General features: G+C 37.8%; 1 protein-coding gene across 1 annotated transcript; it reads right to left on the bottom strand.

Moving 5' to 3' along the window:
• Positions 1-280: 280 nt before the first annotated feature.
• On the bottom strand, positions 281-5,633 carry tent5aa (terminal nucleotidyltransferase 5Aa). Its single transcript, XM_065246377.2, has 2 exons — positions 5,033-5,633; positions 281-4,145 (listed from the first exon to the last, which is right to left on the bottom strand). The coding sequence occupies exons 1-2, from the start codon at positions 5,432-5,434 to the stop codon at positions 3,366-3,368; spliced, it is 1,182 nt and encodes a 393-aa protein (XP_065102449.2). The 5' UTR covers positions 5,435-5,633; the 3' UTR covers positions 281-3,365.
• Between the last annotated feature and the right edge of the window lie 4,376 nt (positions 5,634-10,009).

Raw genomic sequence — 10,009 nt, 5'->3', positions numbered from 1 at the left:
TCTTCAGAGCGATGCCACAGGTTCCTCTATGGCATCGTAAAGTGTTTTATTCTGTGTGCTGGTCAATGAATCCAAAACAAAGTTTCAGTATCTTTCACCCCAAAGCCAAAAACTAAAAGGTTTTTAAATTTCTAAATATAATTTTGTTTTAAACAAGCAGATTTACTTACTAAACAAAGCGACGTAAAACTACAAACTTTAATGGACAGACTGAATTTAAAAGTATAGTATGAAGATATAAAGTCACATTACAACAGTGATTCAAACTGTACATTTACTTGCATTTTATTGACGAAAACATATTTTTTAAATCTTTGAACACAAAAGGTTTGCACCAAACAAGCAGTCAAAAAAACAAACATTAGCAGCTTAAAGAAACAATTGAAAGCACGTGATAGAAATCACTGTAACAAACAAACAAACAAACATGTTTGTGTCCTGGTTTGAGATAAAATAACATGTTTATTTTTAACGTGACATTGTTTTTATACATGACACATGATTATCACCGTTTTGACTGCATTATCCATATTCATGAAAAATGAACTTCACACAGCGAGTCTTATCACCCCCCTGCCACAGGAATCCACAGGATACTGTCAAAATGTTAAATAACAATAAACAAAAGGGAGAATGAGAACCACAGATAGATCAGACACATGCATGTTAAATACAGAAAACTGTGTGAGGCTTTGAGTCGTAAACACGTGCCACATGTTACCCTCCTGATCAACACTGATTCAGTCTGCATGCAATAACTGCAACAAATACACATATCTGTCAAATGACCTTCATTTTTTTAGATGAAAGAGCTTGTATTATTTTTTGCTTGTTTATCAGGAGTTTATAGACAAGCACATTAAGGCATCATTTTCTCAAAGCTTACAGTGACAGTGCTTAGTAAGTACTGAAAGGTTTTATTCTGCAAAGCTGTTTTGGGAAAAGTGCTTTTAAAAAAATACTGAATTGAACTTTTGTGCTTTGTATTTCTGCACAAAACCAATGCTGTTTATCCAGCCACTATATGCACTCACACGAGTATTTAAATAAAGTCACTGTCATTTTGTTCAGCATAATTACATCTTTTCGTATGTAAATTAGGTTATTATAATATGCGCCTTAGACATTAGAGTCAGTGCTATTTGCCTGACAGAATTAATGTCACGCTAAAAGGATTTTATAAAAAAGAGAAAGCTGTTTTTTATTATTTTAATTCACTCCTTTCTGGTTAGAAGCAGTGAGTGATACTGCACAGGTATAGTAACATCGTTTCCAGCAAGGCTTGAATTTGGTTACATGTTGTTTATAACTGATAGTCCATAATGTAAGCAAAGTCAACAGTGATTACAAGGTTTTTGGTTTCATTTATTTGATTCAGTTTGGGCTATGGTTAGATGTATATTTAATTTTCAATTACAGCCCAGATTTTGACTGGTTTTAGCCTCAACATCGGGGCTGTGTTTGGACGGCTATTGGACTAGATCGATTAAATGCGAACTTGCTTGCTGGATCACGTAATGGATGCTAAAATAATGTGTTGTGGACAGTGTATAAGAAAAATATATAATTAAGACTAAACACATCTCGTTCTGAACTTTCTCAAAGTACGGACACCAGAAAGATAAATACATTTCAACACAACCATCAACATTTACACGTCAATTACACGTAGAGTCTTGGGTGATCATAAACTTGCAAAAATGCAGTTATAACACTTTTGATCAGAGAGCAAAGTTGCAGCTAATCTCAAATGTGCATCTTATGGAAATAAATTAAATAGTAAAAAATGACCCCTTTCAAACTTTTTTGACAAATTGACAGCGTTCCCTGTTATTTCTAATGTTATGCATTGCATATACAAAGTTATTACTTGATATTTCTTGTTTCTAATGCCACATAGAGTACGGATGAGGACGATATGAACTTGAGTTTGGGATCAGGAACAAATGAATATTAAACACACAAACTGCACAGCTGAAGAAAACTAATATCTGTGTTTTTCTCTCACATTAAAATGTATCCGTACAGTCACAGCAATGAAATAAGCAGAACTGATTGAAAGACACATGATGAGGAAGATAAACCCCTTCACCAGCTGCACCCATCTCTCCAGCCCTCCCTTTCTTCTGCCTCACACGTTTTCTCTTCCTTTTCTTCCCGAGTCTCTTTTCTCAAGTCTAAACATATATGCCAAGGCCCCGCCTACTTCCTTTAACAGCGCTATTAATCAAGAACAGGTTAACGCTCTGTTAACAGGAGGTTAATGTCGGGTCATGTTTAGCAGACGGAGCAGTCGTGATGGGAGCGCATGAACACAGCCCGTTTTAGTTTGAACGTTTCAGCAGGAGCTGTCGAATTCCCTGCTTGTGTGTTACAGCAAATAGTGTCCCACTATCAGAGGTACATTGGCAAATATCTTCCCTTAAGAGAGCTCGAAGCGCACATCTCCCCAGACGAAAAATAAGTCTCGTCTTTGTTTTCTGCGGTACGTCGGCATGTGCTTTCGTCTCTCATCTGTCTGTCGTAAAGCCGCTGCGAATGTTGATTTACTGAGAACTGTGACCGAGTGAAACGTCTGGCAACACCGCAGAAGAGTGCCTCACACCCCCTGCCTCGGACCTCAGAACCTCACGAGTCAAGTTTGGTATTACACAACCATACTCAAAGTCTGGATGGTGCAAAACAATAAATTAAAAGTTTAAAGACACAACGGCGCATGAGCATCGAACAAACGAATCGACCTAAAACCTGAACCGCTTTTTTAAAAAATGACTGGAAACATCTCATACATTCACAAGCTGTTAGTCACTTTGTCTTGTTCATCATGACGATTACATTTTTTAAATATCTCACCGTACCGCATCGACATCAGGCACTTAGAATGAATTCACATGTACAGATATAGACAGCACCATCACGTACAGTACACTGCTGTCAAATCAGGTTATAAAAATACAATCTTTAAATCTTTGGTTTGTAAAAAGTGTTACTTTACTGAAAGGATTCGGAGATACTTTGTCTGGTACAGTTTGGACTGCAAGGTGAAACGGAGAAAACTTCCCTTTAATGCATCAAATGAATTACATGAAACATCTGTGACAGTGTCAACCGGTCAGAAATGCAACTCTTCAACCGTTTAAAGCTACACGATCAGGCAGAGCAGAAGTTGCCCTTCCCGACTCATTTACAACAAACCTCACCAGAGCCGTTTAACACTGACCCCAGATCATTTCCAATCAGTTAGGACAATGAAGGTTTACAGTTCACAATCTGGAAGTGGAGAGCCTCTGGCTGCACTGTAACACTTGGGGTAAATTGTGATAAAAAGTTCAGCTCCTTATGCAATCGTTAAATTAAATATATTCTCAATTGCACGGTAGCCATGTGGAGAAGGATTGTTGATGGCAAGCAAACACCGGCTGAACCTGGGCAACATAATAATTGCTAAAGTTGCAGTCTGCTACGTAAGGTGCAGGCTGGTAATAGCAAGTGACATTTGCCACGTTGGGTATGACGTTCTGCTCGGCTAGCACGCGGACCGCCAGCATAGCGATCAGTCCTAACGTCTGTCTCCTCTCGTGTCCCATCAGACACACCGTGCTTTCGTTCACCACCCCGTGCAGTGTCATGAGATAATCGTACTTGCGGTCCTCCAAGCCCACGAAGTGGTTCTGGAGGTATGACTCCAGCTTCCACTGTTGCTCGTTGATGTCCGAGAAGTCGATGAAGAAGCGCGAACACATGTAGCGCTGGAGAGTCTTCATCTCCGACTCCGAAGCGGCTCGGAAACCTCTCACCAGAAGGTGGCAGTACTTCAGGAGACCTCCTCCCCGGATCTCCTCCGGGTTCCTCGTACAGATCACCTTGTTGCGCAAGTGGTCCAGAGCGGCCGCGAAGTCCCCGTACATGCTCTTGCCAATGATGGTGGGGTGAAAGGTTTTGGCCATCGGGTTTTCTGAGCACTCGTAGAAAAGAAGCAGAGAGTCTAGCTGTATCTGAAAAGAGTCGACGCTGAACTCAAACTGTCGACGCAAGGAGTCCACGAACTTCAGCTCCACGTTTTTGCCCCTGTTGTTGGAGAGGGATATCAGACTCCAGCGGTCTGAATCATTGCACACCTTCACCATTTTCTGCACATATGCTTCCTGCAACAAAAATGAATCTTATTAAAACTCCTTGAATGATTTGGTATTTCAAGTCAAACATAGATTCATTATGTAAAGAGGGACAATCCAAATAAACATGCATTCTGCACCAAATCGATGGATCTGACCTGTCGCAGGAGATCTAAGAGGCTGTAAATGCCAGATCGGATTTAACCTGGTTTAGCTTAATCCTCTTAGTAACAGTTAACCAACATTTCACCACCCTATCAGTAAACTACTCTAATTGCATTTCTACTAAATGTCATTGGAGACTATATAGCATGCAGATAATCTTACATTGCATATTGCATGAACAAATAAAACAAAAACAATCATGCTGGTCTGGACCTTACTTGATCTAAAAATATTAATTCTCATTTAATTATTTAACATTTAGTTTTTAAGACCACGCTGTAAAAAATATGCAGCATTTTTGTCAAAATCAACTTATATTTTTATGTTACTTAAGATTTCAACTTGATTTTTTAAGATTTGTCAACTTTTCACAAAACTTAAAATAGTAGGTTACTGACCTGCAAAACCAAGTTGTTTTAACTTTACAGTGAATATAATCAAAAAACTTTAAATGCTTTAAATTTTAAAATTGCCAAAAGGTAAAACTTATTAAATAGTTTAAGGGCACGACTCACAGCTGTAAACAATTTACAAGAAACCTATGTTTAAAAACAAGTTTTAGGTTAAAAATATTATTTAATCTGACTGGTAAAACTAATTAAATATTGAAGTCAGTTGAGGTACAAATAGATACACAATTGCTAATACGCTTTTACAGTGCAAAAACACTTTACCCGTACATACATAATTTAACAAAAAATATAATTTTGTTAACAAAAAAAAAGATTTCGCATCTGAACATACACACACACCTTTAAAGTCAAGGGTGTAATTTTCTTCTTATTGACCCCCTCGGGTAAAAAGTCTAACAGACAGTCCAGGACAATGTTTTTAACAATCTGAAACTCGGTCTCTCCCTTCAGGTCCACGCAGAATATGAGATCCAGGTCTTTATAACCGAGTCCGCTGTCCTCGTGCAGGACGTGGCTGGCCGCGGAGCCGTTGAGGCGTACGTCGCGCACGTGTATACCCTGATCCCGCATACGGCTCCGCACCGCTGTCACAATCTGCCGCGGCTTCATGTGAAGCGTGGGGAAGTTTCCGCGGCCGTGGATTGGGATGCTCTCGGTCAGGATGAGGTCGAGACGCTGAACCTGTTCCCAGCTTAACACACTGTCACTGCTGTCAGTATTGACACGGTCCTCTTCAGCCATCGCGAAATCTACAGAAAATAAATAGAGAAGTACAGCTGTGCGTATCGATCTGTTGAGCGCTATAAACCGGGCTGAGAAACATTAGAGAGGAGACACATGTTTCATCACCTTCAGATAACTCAGCTATAAACTCAGAGCACAGTAACGGGGCTAGTCCTTTCACACACACTCCTCTCTTCCTCTCTCTCTCTCTCTCTCTCTCTCTCTCTCTCTCTCTCTCTCTCTAAAGAGTGTCACGCAGTTGAAAGTATTCTGGTGTTGGATGACAGCAGTATGAGGGTTTCTCTCAGGACACGCCCATCTCTGTCACTGCAGTAGCTAACCCAATCAGAACCTCAATGAGACGGATTTTTTTATTGTTACTCTGTGAATATACAAACACAGTGCCAGGGGTAAACATATTTAAATATTATACAATTTAAGAAATATGATAATATTTTGAGGGCTTTGGAGTTGCTGGAGTCAGTGAGCGCTTCTAAGTATAGGACTTAAGTAGCGTGCACACCAAAGCGTTTACTCCGGCGTATGTTTTCAATTGTTTCCAATGGAAGCGCAGCGGTTTCCAAAAATGACAGCAGCTGGTGGGATTTGCCGATTTTCAGAGAGTTGAAACATGTTCTAAAAAAGCTCAACAACCAACACAACAACCAACACATCATTCAACGACTGATAAACAAAGCAAAAGTATCGCAGCAACCAAATTGTCATGGTGCGTTTACACCAGACATTAAAGAGGTGGCAAGCGTGAGTGATTTACATATTAAGTCAATGCAAAGATGCAAATAGGCGAATGGAGAGGCGCGGATGGCGTGGAAGCCACAAAACCCGCAAAATGCGCAGAATCCGTGGATGGTGTGTTCCGGGGAAATTGAGCATTGCCACGTGATGCGTGCAAGTTTTAAAATCTGAACTTTGCCGGATTTTTGTGCGCGTTAACCAATCAGGAGCTTGCTCTAGCAGTGACGTGATTACAGGACGCGAGCGGAGGCAGAAAACAAAACAACAATGAAAGACAACCATCATCGCTACACAAGACAACTTCGTAGTTTTACAGGAATTAAAAGGATCTTTTTTGGAAGAAAGTGGTCGAACAATCTGAGGTATATAAGCCCCTACCATGACGCGAATTTACGCGTGAATGTCTCAAATTATTAGAATTTCACTTGCGACTTGCGTGAATGAAGTGAGTAAACTTAAAATGTTCATGGGTCCAACTATGCGCGAATTGCGCGTTTTTGCCGCACCTTCCGCGTCTGGTGTGAAAGCACAGACAGTGTCTGCTGTTTTATCAGAAAATACCTTGAAATTTCTAAAAAAATTGCTAAGTAAGATAAATAAATTATAAAAAAAGACTGATCCCTTACACAACTATCAAAATTATGACAACAAAATACCTCGTATGACAAAGAAAAAACACAATTGTTACAATGAAAAACACAAAAATACAGTACGTAAATCCTTTCAAAACATAGATGTGTGTCTTCTTCAGCATCACAAAATGAACACAGTGAGTCAATATCTGAAAAATTATCTTTAAATAAAATTTAACAGGATATAAAAGGTGAAGTAATTTATATGATACATCCTTAACATTATTTGTTTTTTAATATTTAGATATTTAACTAAAAAAATCCTAATTATTTTGTTACGACCAGAGCAACTGGATAAAAAAACTAATATTTGCAATCATATCAAACAGATGCATTATAGAAACAGTAAGCTGGGATCTTTAAGGAGTGTTATGACCCCATCAGGAATGGCTTACATTACGACAGCAAACTCTTATGGAGTGATATGTATTTTATAACTGATCAGAAACTCTGAATATCTATGAGGTCTGAGAGACTGTGAAAAAATATGCAGATAGATTCGTGGAATTTTCAACATACTCCTACAAGTCAACCAAGGGTCAATGACTGTACAGTAATTATGTTGTCTTTATATTGCCCTCTAGGGACGTGGTAGAAAAATAAAAATGTCTTATACGCAGCTGTAGAGAACATACCCTGATAGTACATTATATCTGTAACCTTAACACCATTTGATTCTTTCACTCCTATCAGTCTACATCATACTGTATTGAGTATTTTAATGTAAGAACACAATTGTCATGTTTGAAACTCTATAGTCAAAATCATTCTGGTCTGTGATCTGTGGTTGTCCAGTTTAGTTTAGGTTGAGACCAGACAGAGGTGAGGATGAGAATGAAGCAGCTGTCACTCAGGATTCATCAGAAGACACAAAGCCCTACGTCACAGAACTCATCCCGCCCTTTAAATCTGTTTGATCCCATTTAGGTTAACACAAGCTAAGAAAGACCAGTCTATCTTTAATTTAGCTTAACTGTAGGAGGACCGGTGGCCAAGGTCATGAGTGTAAATCCAATGGAATTCATGAAAATGAAGTGTAAGTTTCTTTGGATAAAGGCATCTGTCAAATGCATAAATATACCAACAGAGATTACTGTAATAATACTGTAGCTTGTATTCATACAGTCTTTATCTATATTTAGCTTATCTTCATGCACGTGCATGTAAAGGGAAATCTGTGAAAAATGTGGAACTCCAATTCTTCATACATGAATTTTTAGAATGCTTTCAACATATTTTCAGTTTGACAACATCACCATTGGCAAATATTTAAGAAAAGATTATTTACATACAGATGTGCAGGAGCCATTTAGTTGTGCAGTTTTCTTTCACACTATACAGGGTGTGAAAAGTGTGAATTACCACAGCAGGTGTGCGTGAATGAGCAAGGTCGTCAAACCTTTTACCGTTGCCGTACAATATAAATTTGAAATGGATAATAATAAATATTAACATAATAAATGGATTGGAATATCCTACTATATTTTTTAAGTTATGGACATTTTTGTTTTTATTATCTATTTCAAGTATAAACAATGCGTCAGAACCAAAAAATTGACAATCATGTACCTAAAAGATGTCTTGCAGATTCTTGAAGTTTTGTTTATTTTCTTAAGTTATGGCGCCCCCTATAACTGTAAATTGATGAAGTCAGAAATTAGATTTTTTGTGTGAACCAAAACTAGCAAGGTTAAGTTTAAACAAATCTTTTTATCACACTGAAGGTTTTAGATAATTAAAAATGTTCAATTATAGTCTATACAGTTTTGCATCAAAAATGTATTTCTACTTTTAGCTCAAAATAGTGTTAGATGGTTGTGTGCATGCGTGCCTGATTTCTATACTTTATGTGTATTTCGGATGAGTGAGATCTGTCTTGTAGAGCAGAAAAACAATAATAAGGAAAGAAAACAGAATGCATATTGAAATCATAACCTGCTTATATAATCATTGTTATGAAAATTACATTTATTATCAAGCTAACATAAAATGAATATAAAATAATAAGAGCATGTTGTACATGCATTGCCATATTTAATGTGATAATAGCCTGTGTATTTACAATCATAAGCCACTTGATCCATTTCCACTGCCAGTTACCACACAGCAATAAACCACAAGCACATCTGAAACTGAACAGTAATGTTTAATAGCTGACTCAGTTCTGATGTGTGTTATGGCCAGACCTCCAGTAAACTCTGTTTACTGCTTCAGACCACGACTCTGAGTCACTCTGATGACAAATACTCGGTGCATCAGACTAATAAACTTATAATTATTGAATCAAAGTAAGTTTCTCAAGTGTGTTTGCTGTTGAACTCTTGTCTGCACTGTAAAAAAAATCCGTAGAAATTGCAGCTGGGTTGCCGGTAATTTACCGTAGATTTACATTTATGTTATTTACTGGCAAGAGTTTGTTCAAAGTTAAATGATCATTAAACATTTACAAGTCTTTGTCTTTACAGAATAAAACTAAAAAAACAGCATCAAGCAAAACATTCTAGGAAACAAAATCTGAAGCAAAAAACAGAAAAAGGTTGATGATGATTTCTGGTTCCCAGAATGCTTTGCATGAGGCTGTTATTGTATAGTTTTATTCTGTAAAGATAAAGACTTGTTAATATTTAAAATTTATTTAACTTTGAACAAACTCTTGCCAGTAAATAACATAAATGTAAATCTACGGTAAATTACCGGCAACCCAGCCGCAATAACATTGAAATTTCTACGGATTTTTTTTACAGTGTGTGGTCGTTCTCTGTCTACGTTAAATGATCATGACGTACTGTACTGTCAACTATAAACTGTGATTTGGCTGAAAACATGTCCAGGTCACATTTTAAAGATGCATTGTGTAACTATTAGAAGGATCTCTTGACAGAAATGCAATATAATATACATAAGTTTATTATTAGTGATGTATAAAGACCTTACATCAGGGTTCCCCAAATCTTACCCTGGATGGCCGGAGTACTGCAGAGTTTAGCTCCAACCCTGATCAAACACACCTGAACAAGCTAATCAAGGTCTTCATGATCACTAGAAAATCACAGGTGGGTAAGTTTGATTAGGGTTGAACCTAAACTCTGCAGTGCTCTGCCCTCCAGGGTAAGATTTGGGGAACCCTGCCGTACATAATCAACTGTAGCCGTTTTTATCTCAATACACCATCATGTTTTTACAATAGACTTAAACAGACAAACTG

Source organism: Paramisgurnus dabryanus, chromosome 13 (assembly GCF_030506205.2).
Source record: "Paramisgurnus dabryanus chromosome 13, PD_genome_1.1, whole genome shotgun sequence".
Classification (NCBI taxonomy): domain Eukaryota; kingdom Metazoa; phylum Chordata; class Actinopteri; order Cypriniformes; family Cobitidae; genus Paramisgurnus; species Paramisgurnus dabryanus.
This window is presented reverse-complemented; position numbering and strand designations above follow the sequence as displayed.

Excerpts from the sequence above, each read along its gene's own strand:
- tent5aa (XM_065246377.2), bottom strand. The coding sequence starts at position 5,434 with ATGGCTGAAGAGGACCGTGTCAATACTGACAGCAGTGACAGTGTGTTA. Across the intron at positions 4,146-5,032 it reads TTACACCCTTGACTTTAAAG|GAAGCATATGTGCAGAAAAT; the intron begins GTGTGTGTGTAT and ends TTTTTGTTGCAG.